General features: G+C 35.2%; 1 protein-coding gene across 4 annotated transcripts in view; it reads right to left on the bottom strand.

The window, feature by feature from the left end:
• Window positions 1-392: 392 nt before the first annotated feature.
• The window catches only part of LOC100853522 (uncharacterized), a 35,339-nt gene continuing 12,773 nt past the window's right edge, over window positions 393-22,958 (bottom strand). For 3 of the 4 annotated variants that reach the window (XM_010656920.3, XM_059739790.1, XM_059739791.1), the window contains 7 exons: window positions 19,363-19,574; window positions 19,081-19,118; window positions 13,931-15,792; window positions 13,488-13,800; window positions 2,157-3,955; window positions 1,702-2,013; window positions 393-605 (listed from right to left, as the gene is read on the bottom strand). In XM_010656920.3, the coding sequence (XP_010655222.1) occupies window positions 3,853-3,955; window positions 13,488-13,800; window positions 13,931-15,659 (2,145 nt within the window). In that variant the 5' untranslated portion in view covers window positions 15,660-15,792; window positions 19,081-19,118; window positions 19,363-19,574 and the 3' untranslated portion in view covers window positions 393-605; window positions 1,702-2,013; window positions 2,157-3,852. Of the gene's footprint in view, window positions 606-1,701; window positions 2,014-2,156; window positions 3,956-13,487; window positions 13,801-13,930; window positions 15,793-19,080; window positions 19,119-19,202; window positions 19,575-22,958 lie in introns of all 4 variants that reach the window. The other variant, XM_010656921.3, reaches the window with a different exon arrangement.

The following is a 22,958-nucleotide window of genomic DNA, read 5'->3' as shown; positions in this document are numbered from 1 at the left end:
GAAAGGGCTGTAGGGAAAAAGAAGCTGATTTGAATGTGGGTTATTCCCACAGGGAAGAGCAGATTTCAATTCTCAATCTAGGCCATTTTGATAAATTTTTCAGAGTGGAAGCAAAATTAATGAGATCTCCATTCCACCTGACCATTCCAGCCAACCACATAAGGCCATAAGTGAGGTTATTATGAGCTCCACTAGGATACATGTGACAGCTCAAACCAGAGGCCATGTATACCAAGGTCATTTCACTTATCAGGTGTGGAGCCTCACAGTGAAAGACCTCCAAACGATGATAACAAGCTGCTACACTCACTGTGAAAGACCTCCAAATGAAGATAACAAGCTGATATGCTTACTACTAGTCCCTGCTAAGGGTAGCAATAGACAAAGCATGCTAAATAAAAAACCAAAGTCATTTAAGTTTCCAGTATAAATACTAAATATAATGAATTAAACAAAGACAACATTTCAAGTAATAACACTTATCCAATACTACAACCCAAATGAATAATACTAAACAAGTGGAATCCTAAACCATCAACCAAAAAGTCAGTCTTAGTAGGAGCATCCATCTTATCATGATCCCTCCTAGCTGACATCGTATACACCTGAAATGTGGAACAATGGAAAGAGTGAGCTCAAAGACTCAAAAAGTACAAAAATATACAGTTAAAGGCATCAAGTACAGGACAAGAATTAAAATTTTGGGAGATATCATAATATTAATAGTGTCATATTCATTAATATGCATCCATTCATTTTAAGTAAATGGCTTCATCAACAGATAGAGGCCTTTTTTTCTTATACAGAATAAAATTAAATTATCATGCATATCTTATTTTCACTAACTTGAATCACAAATAAATAGTAAACAGTTTACTTCCAAATCGATTTAGAACTAACACAAACAATATATTCTACAAAAATTAGTTTGCTTTCAGAATGCTTTACAATAAGCACTTTAATATAATTCACTTACAATTGTCAGACTAGTGGGACTACACACTGAATGCCGAATTAATGGGAAATTGAACAGGTGGCTAACCTCATAATGTTCCTCTCAGTTGTGTGACAATAGATATGGAATCTTAAGAAGAAAGCACAAGCCTGAAGGGTTATGGAGACATAAGGGAAACTTTTCAGGTGATTGGGGAACATGCTAAGAAATCAAGACAAAACTCCCAACAGATCACCAATTTTACCCATTATGCAGCGAAATTGACTAGGTAATGGCTACTATACACAAATAGGTGCTATAGCATACAAATACCAATGAGTAAAAATAACATATAGTTCTTAAAGCTTTTTTCCTTCATTATTTCCATTATCTAATATGAACTCAAATATAGGTTTATAAAAAATATAAAAAATTGCTATTGAAAGAATAATCAGACTATCCTAGTTTGCTATCATGTTGATTCCATCTATGCAATCATTTCTAGTTGCAAGCCACATGAAAAACATATGATATGTAACAGAGGTCAGAGAACATAGAAGCAACTTCCTCCTTTCCAGTCATGGAACTGGAAGGAAATTAAAGCACCTGCACTAAATACTATTTCCTTGAACTAGAGAAATTTGAAGGTCCAATTTGACGTAAATAACATCCGATCAAATTTATTTGTCAAAAGAGAAAGGTGTTTCATCAAGGAAAATACATGGCTTCCTAACTCAACTTTTTATTATTATTTGTGCTTATCATACCTGGACCCCAGATTTGCTTTAGAAATGGACGCTCCTTCCCCCACCATCCATTCATTCATTGGTTAGTCTCCTCAAACCCAATGTCACTGTCTGTGCTCCAATCAGAATCCCACAAGTGCAAATTGTAATGCACAAACATGGGATCATACAATTGCTCTTGTTCTGCCGAGTTCCTTCCTTTTGTGAGTAGATTCTCATCCAAACCCCTCTTGGGCTTGTATCTCAAAGAACCATAGCATGTCTGGCTCAGAATCTGAGTGGCCAATTTTTGTAACTCAGGACAATGTACTCCACAGTCGGACCACAACAAGGCTGCAGATAAGATAAGATAAATAGACAGGGAACATAAATTAGAAAATTTCCTCTTAAAAGTAAATATGATATATAAAATATCACTGATGGATGATTCAAAATAGCAGAAGTTGTGAACAATCAATAGGATATATTTTTCTAACCTGGATGAAGACCATTTCTTCTCTGTGGCTCTCCCCAGCCCAAAATCACCATCCACATCCTTATAATGTTCAAGTTGTAACCATATCTCATTTTGGATGCACCCATCAGGAACCATACATTCAATTCAGCAGTTAATACCTTCAAACACCTCCTCATCAAAACAGTAGTCCCTTGAATAGAAGATTCCCAGGCTCAAGTGATTAGCTGCAGCATGGAGAAGACTATGTAGATGATTATAGCAAGTATCATCAATCAGTTTCTAGAAGGGCAAGTATTGGGATTTGTTATTTTCAAATTCCTCTGCAATATCTTCCTTCACTGAATCCGTTGTTTCATATATGTAACACATTGTCCCTTATCACCACCAATAATCAACAATAAAACACCCACTAGAGGAACAGTTGGCTTTAGGGCCATCTCAGCTCCACTCCAGAAAGAGGGATCCACCACTATATCAGCCACCCACTTCCCCTGTCTTCTAGAAGCCCAGAGTGACTTCTTCCACACAGATGAGATAAACATGTTCTCCAGCCTCCCTTTTTCTGGGACCATATTTTGCAAAGTCAAAAATGGGATTGCTGGCTTCCTCTTGGAGGGTTTCACAAGGTCATGAACAAGTGTATGATTCCTCATAAGGTTCAGAACCATTGCATGGCTGTAGATGAACCTTGCAATGGTCTTCACTTTATCCAATACATCCCCAGTGGTGCCCATCATTCCAATCTTCTCCAATATCATCTCGATACAATGAGATGCACAAACTGTCCAAAACGATGTTTGGCACTTGTCCATCAAGCTGCCATACATTCTGACACAGAATGGGAGACAATGTGCACAATATTTTCTACCCTGAACTCCCCAATAACTTCTTCAAAATAAAAGCACCAGGACATCTTCATCGTTGATCAAGGCTGAAATGTCACATAATCTAAGACAAATTGGACCCTGAGGGCAATCAACAAGGAACTTCATAAGTTTCTTCCCTTTCTCATCCTTCCATGGACGTGATGTAGCACCGCTTTCACCTCATCCCAAAGGATCCAACCTTTCAGCTCCTGACAGCTAGGAAACTCATACTCTACCTGATGATAACTGTGGATACCATTAATCATTCTGTGCAAGTTGGTAGGGGTTGCAGCACTAAAATCAGTTCCATTTCATACAAAAATTTGCTAATGCATTTCTTGGCCAGCCTTGAGGGTATATCTTCTCCATCTCTATCACAGCTAGCTCTTTCTGAACCCATTCTTAAAACTGAAAATGAAACCATTTCGTTGACCCTTGAGACAAGGTCCCTTTTTGCATGCTTTCCACTGTCTGAACCTGCATTCTGAATGATTCCAACTTTCTTTACCTGACATTATTTGATTTAAGGGAGGACTTCATCTTTGAAGGAAGATCAGGGTGGTTCAATTGGTTGAGTTCCTTTCTGATATTCCCTCTTTTGAACTCAAGCATCTTTTCTTTCATCAGTTCCTTAACATTTGCAGGAACATCTCCACAAGGTGATACATTTTCCCTTACACCTGCTAAATGGCATTTGAGCCTGGTAAAGCCACTCACCACCTTACCACAGTAGTTGGATTGCGCCGTTTTCTTTTGCTCGTCAATGGCTTTCCCATGATCATGAACATTGACAGAGACTTCAGTTGAAGTCATCCTTCTTGTCCTGAACTGGAAGCTGATAACTCCACTTCAACTAGGGTGATCCAGAATGCAGATGATCTCTCCAACCAATGAAACTATGAGGAAATATGTCTTGTAGTTGAACCAGTCATGTCTCCTGAATGCACACAATCTACAAATACACAACAGTGAACTTTAGATGTTTCTTCAAGAGAAACAAAAAATGTTACCAATAAGCTATAAATTTGACTTTAGTAAATGAAAAAGAATGTGTTGCATATGAAATGCTCAGTTCATAATTCCAGTTCAACCAAGGGTCAAATCCAGGTTAGTATATTGACTTCCTATACATTTTATTTAAAGTACACTAAACAAAAAAATTCAATACATCTACCATGAATCACAGTAAAAAAAAATTGAAAAATTTTACTATGATACAAACTGAAAATGAATGGCCCCTAAGTATAAAAACATGTTCAATCTTATGATGCCTTTTTGCTTGAGCAGTAATCACCATTGCTCTTTGGGAATAACGATTCTAGGTGTTTCAATCCAAGTAAAGAGCCAAAATAAAATGCATAACTAATATGAGTCAAGAGAACAACAAAGGAAAGAGTGAGCTTGAAGACTCAACAAGAGAAAATAATATAGTAACAAGATCAAATACAGTATCACAATTAAAATTTCGGAAGATATCTATTAATAAAATCATGGAAAAGATAAGCTCATTCCTGAATCACGAATAAATAGCAAACAATTTACTTCCAAATGAATTCACAAATTAACACACAAACACTGTAATATACAAAAATTAGTTTGCTTTCAAAAAAATTTGAAATAAGCACTTTACTCTTATTCACTAACAATTGCCCAACTAGTGGGACTTCACACTAAGTGTCCAATTAATAGGCCATCTACTAGGCAGCTAACATAATGTTCCTCTCACTAATGGGCAAAACAGTTTCCAATCAATGTTATTCAGATGGAGAACTTCTGAATTATCAAAACTTAGTTTATTTGCAACATGTCTAACCATCAAAGTAGGGTTAGTAGAAATTATTTTTCATTTTCCTACTTTGGATAGGAAATAAAAAGATTATATTTAGTAGCTATCAAATAGGACAACACAAGGAAGGATGCCAACCAACCAAAGAAATGGTATTATAAAAAAGGCACCAAAACCACAACCTAAGGCAAACCCCATAACCAAGATCACTAAGTATCCAAGATTAAGGGGACTGAAAAACACCCACAAACTCAACCACATAGGAAGTACCCCTCATATACTTGAGATCTTCCAAATATATCTGTTGACCACATCCTTATCCACTGTAACTGGATTCTGGGTCATGGTCTCCAATATTCTTTTTTGTTTAATGTATCTTAGGTTCTTCTTCATACGCCTGAAAATGTCCTCTTCAGCCAGCAAGGTGTATTTGCAGGAAACAAACAAAAGGTAATTTGGAAGGTCATTCCCCTATGCTTTATTTTGGATCATTTGAAAAAAGCACAACAGAAAAACTTTTGAAGTTGTCAAGCAGTTAATATTAGTTATGAAAGATGTACTTCTAAAAATGTTGTACTTGCGGTCTAATAGGATTTTTTATTTAGCTATATTTCAATTTTTGGGTTTTGTGGACAGCATGGCCCATTAGGTAGCCAGGTGGTACAGTTGGATCTTTCCACTTTTTTTTTTCTTTGGTAGGTAAATTTTTTTCCCCATTGGGATTTAAACTTGGAACCTTCCACAACACCCCCCATCCCTTTACCACTTGAGCCAGGCCTCAAGAGTGAGGATCCTTCCACTCTCCTTTGTCTGTCTATGACATGTATGTATTAAGTGTACATGGATTTTAACCCATTCATTTTCTAGGCACTTTAATCAATACAATTATCTATATTTTCCCAATATATGCACACACACACACACACACACATACACACACACCCGATTAAGGGCTTCCCTACAAAAGAAGTAGTATCTTTCCAAAGCAAGTAAACATTCACGCACATTGCAAGATACAGTTGTATCACGGATGCAACAAATCAACAACTTTCCAGGTTTGAAAATTATTCCATCCTATTCCCCTTTGTTTTTTTTTACTTTTTTTTTCTTTTACTTTTTCTTTTAATAGAAAAAAACATAAGACTTACAACTTCTAAGCAAAGAAAAAAACCTAATATGGTACATTGCATCTCGAGATATGGTTTAAAATCCTTTTATTTTGTTTTCTTTTTCTTAAGATATAGGTTGTTTCCTTCGAATGTTAAGCAACCAAATGGATCTATCTAAACAATTGACCAACTATTAGATAGAGTTTAATCTCCTTATTTTTTTATTTTTTTATTTTTAAACATTACAATAGTCATTTTACATCCTTTACCAACTTCAAGTCAAGCAAAGCTTCAAAGATATCTTGAAGAGAATCTTGAAAAGAAAATGCATCCAGTCCATTGGTCAACCATTTGGCTTCTATGGAGAGTGCAATATAGAATTTCAAATTTGGTTGTCCTCGAAAAGTCTTTATTAAGCAAGTTGATTTCAAATTATGACAAACACATCCAATTGCACTTTACGATACTTCGTATTTGATAATATGAAAATGAAAAGAAGGAAGGGTATATTAATAGTCTATTTAGACTAATAGAAAATATAATACTCCAGAAAAGCCAGATCCCCCATCAAACCTTGGGCTTCTAAGTTTGAAACTCTAGAAAACTGAGTTCTTGCAACAATTTCATCTGCTCTAAGATTAGAGGTTCGGGTTCCAGCAGATCTAGGGCCAAGGGAAAGATCATTAGCCAACGAGTCAAAGTCACAACCTTATATTAATAGTTTTTGGTTGTATAATGCCCTAAGCTAAATTTCTAGATTAGTTCACTGCTGGACACCAAAAAATCAAATTTTATTTTTTAGCTAGCCTTTTCAAATATAAAGTCCTTGATTCGCCTTTTTCTAATTTAGATCCGGTAGGACCCAAAGCAAGCTATTTGCTTTTGGGAACCAATGTAAAACGGGATACCAAATTGTTTAAATGGTAAAAAAAAGGTCGGCTTATTCTTAAGTGGTAGAATAACTCTTATGCATAGTTTTAAAAGGCTCAAGGCGCAAAGTAGTCCTAGAGCCTGAGGCGCAAGGCGCACCTAAGGCGCGGGCTTTAGTGAAGTGAGGCTCACCCAAATTTATATATATTTTTCCTCTATTTTTCTCCTATTTTCCCTCTATTTTTCCTCCTCTTCTTTGTCTTCTTCACTTCTCCACTACACGACTAAGGCTAGGGCAAAATTTGGAAGAGTTATCGGGTTGAAAACAACCAGAAAAGGGGGCTGGAAAGGAAAACAGGGCCAAAACGGCGTCATTTTGGCCTGTTTTTTATTTTAAAGGAATAGGCGTTTTGATTTGTTCGTCTTTTTTTAAAAAGGGTCAAAACGACGTCGTTTTGACCCTTTTTAAAAAGGTCCAAAATGACGTCGTTTTGGACCCTGCTCTTTTAAAAGAACATGGACCAAACGACGTTGTTTTGGTCCCAAAAAAGAAAAAAAGAAATTAGGGCTTCTCTTTGCCCTCTGCAACCCGACACTGGAGAAGAAGAAGAAGAAAAAGAAGAAGAAGGAGAAGGAGAAGGAGAAGAATGAGGTAGGGGATCGAGGCGCACCTGTGGACCGCGACGCCTTTGTGAAGGGGCGTCACCTGCCTTCAGGCGAGGCGCTGGAGGGTGGCGTCGCGCCACCTAGGGCCTAGGGCGCGCCTTTCACAACTATGCTCTTATGTAAATATGTTTATCACTTATTCACACTTTCTTACTTTCTACAGTCAAGATTTTACTAAAAGTATCCTCTAGGATTGAAAGATTGGGAGTCAAAGATAGGAAGAAAGACCACGACATTGGTTAGGACTAGGTATGTAAACCCAAAAGGGATGAGATTTTAAATTAGGCTTCATAGGATCTTCTTGAGCGATAGAGCCCTCTTAAGGAAGTGGTTATGGAGGTTCTCTATAGAAAGTGACAATTTATGGCACAAGGTCATCTTGAGCATCTATGCTAAGATACTAACAATATTGTTAGATGGCTAAAATTTTGCAACAGAAAGGCTATAGCATAAATGTCCAGTTATTTATCTCATTTTAATCAATTTTCTATGTGAGATTGCAAATAAATCTATATTAGGGACAGTACTTAATAGGAAATGGTAACCATGTTTATTGTTCTATATGATTAGCTAAGGAGACATCCTATTTGGATACCATCTTAAATGGGTTAAATAAAATTAAGTTTGATAGATACTCTTTAATTAACCATAACAACTTGAGATAAGAGGTTCTTTGATAGACATTTTTTAGTTTGTTTTAAACATGTTAAAGGATTTTTACCTATTGAGACCGAGATTGTTCTCGTTTTAGAGGATTTATAGGAAGTTAAGATTACATGTCTATCCAATCTATTTGTCAAAGGAGATTCTATTATGGTCTTCCTAAAGTTGTCTAAAAGGTAAAGAGATTTGTGGTCGCTTAACCAATGGATTTGCTAATTTTTGGAATTCTAGAGATTGGGATATTATTTTTCTTGGGTAACACAATTAGCTAATCAAGATGAAACCTACAATCAATAAAAAGTAGAGCAAACCTTGTCATTCATAGGGGATTTTTTACCATCTCATCGCAATTGTTGTTTTTTACATCAATTTACACTCATTAAATCATAAAACTTATTTTGTTTTTTCTAGAGGAATGTAGACATACTTTTTCTTTTTCTTTTTATTTTTCTTTTATAAGCATTATATATTTTGGAAGGGCTTCTCATTCTTCTATTTTACTTATCAATTCAATGGAATGAATATATTGTTTCTAAAAGATGAAAGCAAAAATAAAAAAGTGCCTTTAAAGTTTTGCTATATATAAAAAAAAGTTGTTGAGGAAGGTTGCTATGGAGAAGTTTAGTAATGAACGTGGTGGCCCAATTCAAAAATACAAAGAAGCAATAGATGATGGAACACCTTCCATCCTTTAACTAGTATTTTTAGTGGGTAATAGGCCAGAAACAAAAATTTTAATCATTATATTCAATGTGGGAGATTCCTCTTGATGATCACTTCCCAAATTTGTGATTATTGAAATATGCAAAGTAATCACGGTCATTGAATCCTGAGGCTCATCAAAAGCTTATTAAGAGTTGAGGTTTGTAGAATCTTTCTTGTATTATACTTATGACGTTGTATTGCATTCATATAAAAGGGAAAAGCTAGTTTAGAAGTAAAAAAGGTAGTCATTTCTCTATGAAATCCTACCATAAGGCTTTGAATCTAAGTATCGATATTTCTTTTCCACAAAGGAGGTCTAGAGATTTGTTGCTACTTCCAGGGTTGATTTAATTGCTTGAGATATTTTAGACAAAAATCTCATCTTGGACCAAAATGTGAGTAGATTTTGAGCCAATTGTTGTTGGTTGTGCACAAGCAATCAGTGTTGCTTGTGCAAAGCTGATCAATGCTGTGTGTGCAAACAAAATGAGGAATTCGTAAATCACTTGCCTATTCATTATAAGATGGTCAAAACCCTAAGTTTATCATATTTTTAATTCCCTCCTTTGGTGTTTCTTAGGAGTTGCCTTTGTTATTTATGGAAACCTTTGCTTGTTGCTAAAGAAGGTTAATTCATGGAGAGAACAATAAGGGCAAAATACGAACCGTTATGCTAATTTTCCAGTTTATGGAAGGAATTGAATGAGACAAATCTTCAATGATCTAAAGCAACCATAGTTGCAACTAAAATTTTTTCTTGTTACCTCATTGTGAGAGCCAAATCTTTAAGAGCTCCTCTATCCCATTATGATATGGCGAGGCGAGTCTTGTTTTAAAAATGTCAAAAAGTTCTTCTTCCTCCATTGAGTTCATATTCCCAGTCTATAACCTCTTCCCAATGGTGCTCCCTTGCTTAGAGTAATTTGGCTTCATCTTGATCACTTGTCCTAGATCTAGTCTATTAGAAATGACAAGCCGGTAATTTGCACATTAAGGAAACCTTTCAGGTCTCGATGAATAAGTTACCAAAAGTTGTAAGAGCAAGATTTTTGTAAAAAAATTGATGAGTGGCTTGTTGCTTGATTAATATCCAACTTTTTTTCCTACAATAAAATATTTCTTCTCATCCATATTCTAATTCTTTTAGGCCAAATTTCAAAGTAGTGTCATTTATCAACAACTTCCCACTTCCAAACTCTACCACCAGTTGAGTTCATAATAACATTTCCTCCATCTCCTCACCGGCTTCATTATGAGTTGGCTTCAATGAGAGAATGACTTCTTCACTGAACATAAAGGAAGATGTTGTGACCTTCATATCAGTGTTGTAAGTTGCATCCATATTATTATATAAAGCCAAGAAAGACTCTTGGTGAAGTCATAGTTCTCTTCCATTTTCCAAATCTTTTTGCTTAAAGAAAACAAAATGAAAATATTCATTCTAAGAAGTTTCAAATTTCTTCCAATAGCCTACCCTACAAAGGAAACATAAAATGTGTAAATGATAAGACAAATGAGGTAGTTTAAAGGAAGAAAAGAAGATCCATGAAGTAAGGGTCCCACACATGTTTCAAAGTTGTGGTATCAATCATTGACTCAAAGGTATTGAGGCACATCAGTTTCCGTAACTAGGATTAGCATCGGGTGGTACACAAAATATGGTAATTTAATAGCCCAAAAAATTAAAAAAGAATATGATTAATGAATATGATAAAACAATTATATTTTTATTAATTAATGATTAAAATATATTAAATGATATTCTTTTATGCAATTTTTTTCCCTCAATTTGTAAGTATAATAAAATTAATTATATATCAATTAATGTATTAACAATTTATATTTATAGCCACATAAAAATTCATGTTCATAACCTTATGCACAGCCATATAATATCCCCATTCCATATATATTTTTGAAATCCCATCCTCAACCCATATATCTAATCCATAATGTTGTATAATCTAATACCAAATACTATAATATAATACCATATATATTATTGATGTATAATAAAATACCCAACACCCAATCTTTTCCCCGATCTGAATCTTCTTCTCCAATTAAGGGTGAATCTTGTTCTCAAGCTTCCAAGGTCATCACCATGAAGTACAGTTGGAGATGTGGATGCAAGAAGAGCCAAGGCACTAATGAGATGTCATCCATCGCTAGTAAAAATCCAATACCATCCAAGATGTCGCCAATAATAAAAAAGGATTAGAAGCCAATGATTAGAGGATGAGAAACCATTAGTGTCAGATCATCGCTTCTCAAGCTTCAATCACCACAATAGCACCAACAGGCAGTGAAGAGGGGTTATTTTGTGGATGAAGAAGAAGGATTTATGAACTAATTCGGAGTATTGGGTTTGAATTAGAAACTTAATCGAGTCAAATGAGTTTTTTTTTCCAAAAAATCAGTTGAATTCGATGATTCAAGGCAAGTTAGCACTAAGCAAGTGTTCAATATTGGAATCATAACTTGGGTATCAAAATCGTCTCGAACCTAGCCGAGGCGGATTTGACTCAGCCAGGTCATACTAGACTCAATTGATACTTTGAACCCTGATCCTACACCCTCTCATAAAAATGTGCCCTAATTAATGTAACAACTAAAGTAGTTTCCAATGATAAGGAAGCTTTTGATTTTTTTACCTAAAGTTTGAGTAAGTCTAAATTTTTCTGAATTTCGAATAAAAATTCATGTAAAAGTATCAGTCAATAGATTTAAGATTAAAAAAAAATACATTTTGTATTTAGACAATATATCATCAAATGGGATTTGACTTAAAAGACAAATGATGCTAAAACATCTAAAGTCTTAATAGACTTCAAACAAAAAAAAAGAAAAAAAAAAGACCTATACTCCATGTACTTTCAACAAACTAAATTTAGGAAGATTATTTCCCTTTCGAGATTCCAATAGTTACTTTGCAATCAAAAGCCTATGACTCATTCAGCCAATCATTTGACATCAATAAAAAGGTGCGTTAGCAAGTTAGAAGGTTAACCCACGCCAAACCCACATATGAATGTCCAACTCACACCAAAGCCAACCCGAGGTTGGGTTGGAAACTCTCAATCCACACCAAATTCATCAGCGACTTGGGTTTCTATGGGTTCCCACTGGTTTTCACAAGCTATGAAACAAAATTCTTATGAATAAAATACTTAGTTCAAAATTATAAAATGTAAAATATATAATAAAATAAAATTTTAAAAATCAAGTAAGTCTCAAAGGCATAAAATATATTATTAATTACTAATTTAATATAAATGATAACTTTAAACTCAAGTTTCAATATTTAAAAATATTTTAATAGCTAAACAAGAATGATAAATTTATTAGTCTTATATAATTAAAAAATGATAAAGTTATAATTCTTTCATTATCCTTTTATATTTTTTTTTCATGTTTTAAATAAAATAAAAAATAATACAATTAACAAATAATAAATACATAATAATATGCAGGTTTAAATTTCAGCGGATTGTCCTCGCCTTCAACGAGCTGTTAACCCATACCAACCCTAAATAATTTTGGGTTGGTATTTTCCTAACCTAAGTCCAGCCCTAACCCTTTCATACCTTGCCCATGCCCTGGTGTAGAGCCATTTCAGTAACACGTACCAACCCTAAATAACTTTGGGTTGGTGTTTTTCTAACCCAAGCCTAACCCTAACCCTTTCATACTTTAACCATGACACTTTCATCAAGTAAAAAACAACAGAAGTTCCATGAATCACTTCCTTAAAAAATGAGTAAATTTGGAAATAAAATTAACACAAACCAAATACCCGATTTATAATTGAAAGTTGCACAAATAGCTTCTTGAGGACAAAAAGAAAGCAAAAACAGTCAACCTATCATTTAACACATTAGCCGATTTATCTTTACCCTTTTTTGATAGGTAAATTCAGTATAAATATATAGATTATAAGCCTAATAAAAAGGGTTGCTACACATGTACAGTGAGAGCTACCAGAATAGCATAGCATTTCGGTAAGACCTCCCTCTAAATCACATGGAATCAGTTGTGTGACGATAGACATGGGACACACCATATTGCTATTCAGGAGAATGAGATTCCATGGAAACTTAAGAAGAAAGCACAAGCCCTAAGAAAAACAGAAAATAGTGAAATTGGTTGCATTAGTGTAATGGCTACTGCAAACAAATAGGTGCTATTGCAAACAAATACCAATGAATGAAAATAGCATATAATTCTTAAAGCAATTTTCCTTTACTATTTCAATAATTTAATAGTAACTCAACTGTAGGTTTGTAAACAAAAAAAACAAGGAACAAAAAAAAATATATATATTGAAAAAATAATCAGACTATCCTAGTTTGCGATAATGTTGATTCCATCCAAGCAATAATTTCTAGTTGCAAGCCACATGAAAAACAGATGATATGTAACAAGAGGTTAGAGAACATTGAAGCAATTTCCTCCTTTCTAGTCATAGACCAGGAAAGAAATTAAATTAAATTAAATTAAATTAAATTCCTTTATGAATGATAACCTGCCCTAAATACTATGTCCTTGAATTAGTGAAATTTGAAGGTTCAATTTGATCTAAATAACATCCAATAGAATATATTTATCAAAACAGAAGGTGTTCTATCAAAGAAAATACATGGCTTCCTAAGTCAACGTTTTATTATTAATCATGTTTATCATACCTGGGCTCAACATTTGATTGAGAAGTGGAAGGTCCTTCCCACACAATCCAGTCATTCATTGGGTCAATCTCCCCAAACTCATGGTCAGTGTCTGTGCTCCAATCAGCATTCCGCAAGTGCAAATTGTAATGCACAAAGGTAAGATCACATAATCGCCCTTGCCCTATTGGGTTCCTTCCTTTTGCCAGTAGATTCTCAGCCAAACTCCTCTTGAGCTTGTATCTTGAAGCACCATCACATGTCTGGCTTAGAATTCTAGTGGCCAATTTTTGTAACTCAGGACAATGTCCTCCATAGTTGGACCACCACAAGGCTGCAGATAAATTAACAGGGAATAAATTAGAAATTTTCCCTCCCAAAAGTAAATTAAATAAATAAATCTCACTTATGGAAGATTCAAAGTAGCAAAAGTTGTAACAATTAAAATGATATATTTTTCTAACCTGGATGAAAAATGTTTCTTCTCTCAGTGGCTTTCCCCAGCCCAAAATCACCTTCCGCATCCTTGTACTGTTCAAGTTGCAACCATATCTCATTTTGGATGTGTTCATCAGGTACCATATGTTCAATACAGCAGTTAATACCTTCAAACACCTCCTTATCAAAATTGTAGTCCCTTGAATAGAAGATTGCCGGGTTCAAGTGATTAGCTGCAGCATGGAGAGCACTATGTAGATGATTGTTCCAAATCTCATCGATCAGTTCCCAGAAGGGCATGTATTGGGATTCGTTATTTTCAAATTCCTCTGCAATGTCTTCCTTCACTGCATCCATTGTTTCATATATGTAACACATTTGTCCCTTACCACCCCTAATGATCGAGCATAGCACACCCACCAGAGGAATAGTTGGCTTTAGAACCATCTCAGCTCCACTCCAGAAAGAGGGATCCAGCACTATATCAGCTACCCTCTTCCCCTCTCTTCTGGAAGCCCAGCATGAGGTCTTCCATTCAGATGAGATAAACATCTTCTCCAGCCTCCCTTTTTCTAAAACTATATTTTGTAAAGTCAAAAATGGGATGGCTGACTTGCTCTTTGAGGGTTTCACAAGGTCATGGACAAGTGTATGATTCCTCATAAGGTTCAGAACCATTGCATGGCAGTATATGAACCTTGTAATGGTCTTTGCCTTATCCAGTATCTCCCTAGTGGTGCCCATCATCCCAATCTTCTCCAACATCATCTCTATGCAATGGGATGCACTGACTGTCCAAAACAATGTTGGGTACTTGTCCATCAAAGTATTGCCCACAGCTGCCATACATTCTGATGCAGAATGGGAGACAATTTGCACAACATTTTCAACCCCGACCTCCGCAATAACTTGTTCAAACAACAACACCAAGGAATGCACATCATCAGACAAGGTTGAAATGTCACATAATCTAAGACAAATTGGACCCCAAGGGCAATCAACAAGGAAGTTCATCAAGTTTCTTCCCTTCTCATCCTTCCACCCATCTACTACAATGCTACACCCTGTGGTTGCCCATGTATCTCTAATCCCATGCACATGATGTAGCATCTCTTTCACCTCATCCTGAAGGATACAACCTTTCAGCTCCTGATGACTAGGAAACTCATATTCAACCTGATGACAACTGTGGATGCCATTAATCATTCTGCGCAAGCTTGTAGGGGTTGCAGCACTAAAATCAGTGCCCATTTCATACAAAAATCTGCCAATGCATTTCTTAGCTTGGCTTACAGGTATATCTTCTCCCTCCTTGTCAGAGCTAGCTTTTTTTGAACCTATACTTAAAACTGAAAATGAAACTATTTCATTGACCCTTGATACAGGGTCATTTTTTGCATGCTTTCCACTGTCTGAACCAGCACTCTGAATAGTGCCAACTTTTCTTTGTTTGACATTTTTTGATTCAAGGGAGGACTTCCTCTTCAAAGAAAGATCAGGCGGGTTCATTTTCTCGACTCCCTTTCTGAGTTTCCGTCTTTCCAACTCATGTATCTTTTCTTTCATCAGTTCCTTAACATTTGCAGGAACTTCTCCACATGCTGATACATCTCCCCTTTTGCCTGCTAAATGGTATTTGAGCCTGGTAAAGCCACTCACCACCTTACCGCAGTAGTTGCATTGAGCCTTTTTCTTTTGCTCATCAACAGCCTTCCCATGATCATGAAATTTGGCAGAGACATCGTTTGTGGCCATTCTTCTTGTTCTGAACTGGAAGCTGATAACTTCACAACAACCAGTCGTTCTAGAATGCAGATAATCTCTCCAACCGATGAAACTATGAGAAAATATGCCCGAAAATGACGGCAGTCCACTGAATGCACACAATCTGAAAATCCACAAGAGTGAACTTTAGACGTTTCTTCAAGAGAAACAAAAAATTTCAAATATTACCAACAAACCATAAATTTGACTATGGTAATTGAAACAGACAGTGTTACATATGAAATGCAGAGGGTTCAACCAGGGTCAAATCCAGGCTAGTATGATGATGTCCTACACATTTTACTTAAAATGCACAAAGCAAAAATGATACAAAACAAAAAACAACTTAAATATATCTGCCATGAAAACACAGTAAAAAATTGCGAAATTTTATTATTACACAAAAAGCAAAAGAATGGTCCCCAACTAAGTATAACAGCATTTTTAATTTTATAATGGCTTTTTGCTTGAGTGGTAATCAGATTGTTCTTTGGGAATAACATTTGTAGGTGTTCTAATCCAAGTAAAGAGATATACATATCCAATAGAACAACAAGGAAAAGTGAAACCACTATGAGATCAAGGTTCATAATCTTGAATAATGATAAAGATACTCATAATTCTTTCATTTTGAACAAAACGAGTTTTTTGAAGAAGAACAAAACAGAAACAAAAAAATATTTAGCTAGAAAATGAAATCCAAAACATAGGAGATCCACAACAATCTATGCTTAAATCCTATTCGAAATGCTAATTATGGAGGTTAATCTAAGACTTAATTGCAATACAACTATTTATGCAGAAAAAAGTCACAATTTATCCAGAATTACTAACATTTAATTGGAATATGGAGTAATTTGGGGTTCTAAATGAACTAGATTAAACATCAAAAATAGATGGCAATAGGTAGTGCTATGGTTAAAAAGAATGCAGCAAATATAGGACTAAATGTTGTTACCACTTTTCCCATTGTAATGCTGGGAAGAATGGCAGGCTCTATTTGGATCAAAGAGAGTACACACACATTGACATAGATTGAATAGATGAAACAGGCAGCTAAACACATTAAAAATTTCAAAATAATAATAATAATAGATCAATCTGCAATACATAAGAAACATACACACCAGAGACCAACAAGCCACAAAAATCACAATGAAAGTTCAAAAAAATTACCAGAGGAATGAAAATACAAAGAAGAGAAGAGAAGAAGAGAAGAGACGGGAAGAGAAGAGAAGAGAACATTTGCACTGAGCGAATAAGACAGATAAGAAGAAGAAATGAAGGCGTTAGAAACAAAGCCGGTGGAGTTTTCTCAACAACCCTCTGATGGTGTTTTCTGTGGGTTTTGTACAAGTGTGTGTTTGCATGCTTCACAGATAAAGAAAAAGAGGGAAAAAGAGAAGAGATAGAGACAGACCAACTTTGTGAAATTTGATAACCCGGTTCCAAAACCATTCAATGCTCCCCCTGACACCTCTCTGTAACCTAAGAGTAACAAAACAACCAGCTCAGCCAGTGGTTTTGGCTATGCTAATGAACAAGAAAACCAAAACCATCATCTTCTGCAACTCATCACCCCTTCTCAAAATTTTTTGTCCACCTTCAGATTTTTTTGTACAACTTCTTCAATGTATTTCAAATTTTTCAATTTTCAAACTCCCTCCTATACAATCATCTTCTAATCTCTTCTTGCTTAAGAAAAAAATCCTGAATAATTATTGCGAATCAGCATTTCTATTCAAAATTGCGTTTTTTGGAGGTGCCACCCAAATCCAATTCAGCAGAGTAAATGCTATTGCCTTTTTAATGGACTAGTTGATAAGACACTATATAACAATATTTTTAATTTTATTAAAATATTTATATTACCTATATCCTATTTATTAACAAAATCACAAGATTGTTTGTCCTTAAATCTCTCCCATTTCATAAAATTATTCAAATTAAATTTTACAATTATCATTAATTGATAGTAATATTAATAAATAAAATGGCTATTTATATTAGGGGAACCCACCACCATAAATAAATATAATGCTATTTAATTCACAAAATATATCTAATATCTTATCTATATTGTAAAATAGGTAATTTCAAATTTCATCTATATAGAGCATCATTTCAAATTCTATTACCTCTCTTTCTCATCAACACAAAAGTTGAAAAGATACAAATAATCATTGTTTTCAGTTTCTATACAAAGTTCCAAATATTATGCTGAATTTGCAATGGTATTGAGTCCATCAAATTGAAGATGATAAATTTGAGTGGAAACTGTTGAAAATAGAAATATTTTAGGCTCCTTCAACAAGAGAACATATTCTTGGATGATCTTCTACTTGGGAAACAAGGACCAGAACAGAAAAACAAACTACATTGAGAATGCTCCCTTGGTGTGAGCCCTCATGCTAGGTGAGGAGAAAAAGTTGGTGAGCACACTAGTTGCAGTTTATTCTAGTTTGCCAGTCCTTGCCTCATTGGTCTTGCTTAGCAGCCCCTTGGATAAGGCAAATATTGATGAGAAAAACTAAAAGGGAACAAATAAATCACCTTTAACCACTTAATGAAGAAACTTGTCTTCCTGTGGAACTTGAATGTTTGCCAAGGCTCCAAGGAATTCTAAAATGAATACCTATTCTTGTGCAATTTAGATTTACAGCATTGCTACCAAGTGTTTTTTATTTTGACCACCAGAATTTGACTTCCTTTCCCCATAAGCCAATACCATATTCTAGGTATGGTTGCAACAAACCAGCTATCATAAAAAAATTATAACAGTCAAGCAATCAGCATGAACATGTAAACACAAATACGTGATAAGGCAAGCAAAGCGAATGTTAGTTGACTGCATTATAAGAAATCTAACAGTAAAGTTTAAATTTTTAATTGACTGCATTAAAATAATAAAGAACATTACTGTTGAAGAATGAAATTAGAAAGCTGAAGCTGTATAACATTGTAAATGGGAAGTGAACTAGGACAATCCTGTAATCAAAGGGATTGGATGTAATTAGGTTAGGAAGGTTACTAATTTCAGCGCTAGGAATATGTGTATATATGTACAGGTCTCTGTACAGATTGAAAGAAGAAGAATCAAGGAAAAGAATTTTCTACCTTTTATTCTTCAATCTCTCTTCTACAATTGCAAAGATTCAATTGTACTCCCATTGTGTTATTAGATAATGGACCATTGTTTAGATGATCTCAACAAGCAAAATGAAACACCAGTGGCCACAAGACCAGAAACAGTGGTAAGGGTTCTCAGGAAGGCCAAGCAAATAAAAGATACAGATTTAGGAGAGAGATGGTTGAATATCAATGCCGAAAACAATATTGAATTTTCCTTTTCCAGAGAGTGATGAAGATTTTATGATTGTAAGAATAACTTCTCCCCCAATGCATTTATTACCTTCATTTCTCTCTGCCATCCTTAGCAAGCTCGTATTTCTGAAAAAAAAAAAAAAATTTATTATGTGACACTGTAGGCTCAAATCGAGAAACATAAAATTCAATGTTAATACTTGTAAGTACCATTTCATTTGATAAATGGACAAACCTTCCACTTTCATGTCCAACTTGATTAGTGTTTAGTGCATTCATGCTACAGGGTTAGTCTCACAACTTGTCTTCCTAATAAAGAAATAAGAACTAAGCCCGACTTGCCTGCCAGAAGGAGAAATATTTTACTCACTTTCAGGCCCATCAAATTTGTTGATGGCCACTACAAAACACTCATGGAGCTCAGAGTCAATCTCATTTTTGGCTTGTTTGCAGCAGCAGCTCCCACACAGAGTTGACTTGATAAAGCATCAACAGATGGTGCCAGAGTGATAACTATAGTTCACTGTCAGTCCCAATCAAATGGTTGGTGTTGATGAAGCTTTGAAGTGTTTCATAAATTTCCTAGACAAAATGAACATTAGCATTAAAAAGCTTGTACGTTAGAGTGGCACACAGGATATATGGAACACAAGCAAGATCAATCCTTTGTACTTTTAATAGATCAATAGTAAGTTTGCTCAATGCAATGTCAATAATCATGACATCTTAAAACGAAGTGAAGATGATAGTGCATATTAAAATGAAAACCATCTAATATTAACCAACTCAAAAACAACACCGTCAAAGTAAGGGGGAGGGAGAGAGAGAGAGAGAGAGAGAGAGAGAGAGAGAGAGAGAGAGATGTTTTTTAGTGTTGTCTTGAGCCATAACTATAAAGTCAGCTTCCACACTTGACGGGCAGAATGTTTCTTACTCCTTCAAGTTGACAAGGTTCCTCCTAGAAACATATAATATCTTACTGTTGATCTTTCATATATAATAGAACCTGCCCAATCTGTATTAAGGTAGCCTTCTAACTTTAGCTCACCATTTTTATAAAACATTATACCTTTAACAAGGCTTCTAACTTTAGGCCACCATTAATAACTTTAGAAGAGCATGCATAGAAACTGTGGATCATCTTTTCTTACATTGTTCATTCACTTTGGGGCTATGTCACAAACTTTTTAGATAAGCTAAGTTGGACTGGATTCCTTCTACAAGTATTTGTGATATGATAACCATCTCATATAAGGGATTGGAAAGCTCCATTAGAGGCAAGGTTCTTTGGCAAACTATGTCTCATTTTGATTTGGATTGTTTGGGGAGAAAGAAATGCTAGGCTTTTTTTGGACAAGACAAGGACTTTAAAGGTTCTTTGGGATATCATTCATTTCCTTGCCTCCTTTTGGGCATCTTGTAGCACAGCATTTAAGGGCATTCCCCTTAATGTGGTCCAGCTTGATAGATTTTCAGTGTGTAGTTCGACAAGTGCAGGTTAGTAAGTAAAGATTGTTTGGAAGGAAATAATTCAAATACTAGAGCTATGAGTTGTTTTTTGTATATTCTCATGCGGTACTTTACTTTGTATAAGTTTACTTAGTACTTTGGATGCTTCAACATATTTTCTTATTAGTTCGTTGTATTTTGGAAGGATTCCCCATCCTTTTTTTATATTTCTTTATCCTTAATTTAATTCATTTGTTTGTTTCTTATAAAAATAAAAAATAAAAAATAAAACTTAATATAATCATAACACAAAATTTAAACAATTTTATAGCAGTCGGGACCTCAACAAAACCATCATCGTTGCCCCTTTGTCACAACTCATCGCATAACAAAAGACAAGTGTGCTAGGGATTTTTCCAACAAAGTTCTCTTGGATCGATGATTGTACTAGGGCCACTTGGATCTTCATCATTAAACACAAATTTGATGTGAGTTTTGTTCTCCTAAATTTCCATAATATGATAAAAAACTAGCTTGGTGTAACTATCAAGAGGTTTTGGTCTGACAATGTCAAAGATTATTTCAATCAAGTCCTAACGCCATAGTTTCAACATGAGGAAATAATTCATGAGTCATCATGTGTAAACACCCCACAACAAAATGGAGTTACTAAGAGGAAAAATGGTCACCTCCTTGATACAACACTAACTTTTTACTCAAAAAACATGTCTAAATCTTTTAGGGGGGAAGCCATCATAAACACCATACATCTCATAAATTGATTACCTCCGAGAGTCTAAGGTTTCAAAAGTCTCGTGGAAATACTCTCATCATTTTTTCCTAATACAAGAATCATAAACCATCTCATTCTTAAGATATTTTGATGTGTGTCCTTAGTACATCTTCACAGTCCAAACAGGGGAAAATTGGACCCAAGAGCAATCAAATGTTTTTTTGTAGAATATTCTTTAACTCAAAAAGGATATAAGTGTTACCATCCACCATCCAAAAAAAATTTTATCTTAGCTGATGTTACTTACAACAAAGTGAGTCTTATTTTCCCACTTCTTATCTTCAAGGGGGAATTCCATTGAAGAAGACAAAGATTGAGATTCCTGTTTCATTGATCTCTTTCTTATTGATCTCTTTCTCATTGATCTCTTTCTCATTGACCTCTTTCTCATTGACCTTCCACAAGTGTCCAATCCAATATATGTACCCTCCTTTGAACCTGAGTTGTCGTCCATTGAGCCTACTCCTGAGAATCGAATGATTGGCAAAGTGTACTCGAGGAAGTAAGTTGCAATCCCTAAACTCATACAAATTCAAGAATCTGAACCAGCTTCTAGAAATGAAGTAATAGTCTCTCATCCTCCCTTATAAATTCAATCAAAACTTCAGTCTAAAAAACCCATAAATCAAAACCTCCCTATTACCATTAGGAAAGGAACAAGGGAATGTACTAAACATCCTCTGTATCCACTTTCCCATGTTGTGTCATTCAAAAAGTTGTCTCCATTTCACAAGAGTTTTCTTACAAGTTTGAACAATATTTTAGATTTCTACCACTTTATTTAAGGTTTTATCTAATGAAACTTGGAGACAAGCCATGAATGCAGAAATGAAGGCCCTAGGGAAGAATAAAACTCAAGAGTTAGTAGATTTGTCTGTTGAGAGAGAGAGAGAGAAAGGAGAAAAACCTTATTCACATTCATTGTAATCTCTACTTACAATTGAGAGATATATATATACAAGGCTAGGAGTCCTAACTACCATACATGTGACCTATATTAACAAGGAAAGATAGTATACTATACATATTCAACACTCCCCCTCAAGCTGGAGCATATACGTCATATGCACCAAGCTTGTTACAAATATATTTAATCCTAGGACCTCTGAGAGATTTAGTGAAGATGTCTGCTAGTTGATCATTTGAATTGACAAAACTTGTAGCAACACATCCTGATGCGATCTTCTCTCTAATGAAATGACAGTCAACTTCAATATGCTTGGTCCTTTCATGAAAGACTGGATTGGATGCAATATGTAATGCGGCCTGGTTATCACAGATGAGTTTCATCTGTTCATCCTTTCCAAATCTCAACTCCTGAAGAAGATGTCTCAACCATATGAGTTCACATGTTGCCAAAGCCATAGCTCGATACTCGGCTTCAGCGCTAGATCTGGCCACTACATCTTGTTTCTTACTCTTCCAAGATATTAGATTACCTCCAATAAAAACACAGTACCCTGAAGTGGAACGTCTATCTGTGGGTGAGCCAGCCCAATCTGCATCTGTGTAACCAACAACTTGAGTATGACCTCTGTTCTCGTACAATACACCTTGGCCTGGTGTACTTTTGATATATCGAAGAATACGGATTACGGCATCCCAATGGCTATCACATGGTGACTGTAGGAATTGACTAACAACACTCACAGGAAAAGAAATGTCTGGACGAGTAATGGTGAGATAGTTCAATTTACCTACGAGCCGTCGATATCTCCCGGGGT

The sequence above is a fragment of the Vitis vinifera genome, chromosome 9, assembly GCF_030704535.1.
Source record: "Vitis vinifera cultivar Pinot Noir 40024 chromosome 9, ASM3070453v1".
NCBI classification, from domain to species: Eukaryota; Viridiplantae; Streptophyta; class Magnoliopsida; order Vitales; family Vitaceae; genus Vitis; species Vitis vinifera.
Note: the sequence above shows the minus strand (reverse complement) of the source record. Positions and strands in the feature narration are given on the sequence as shown.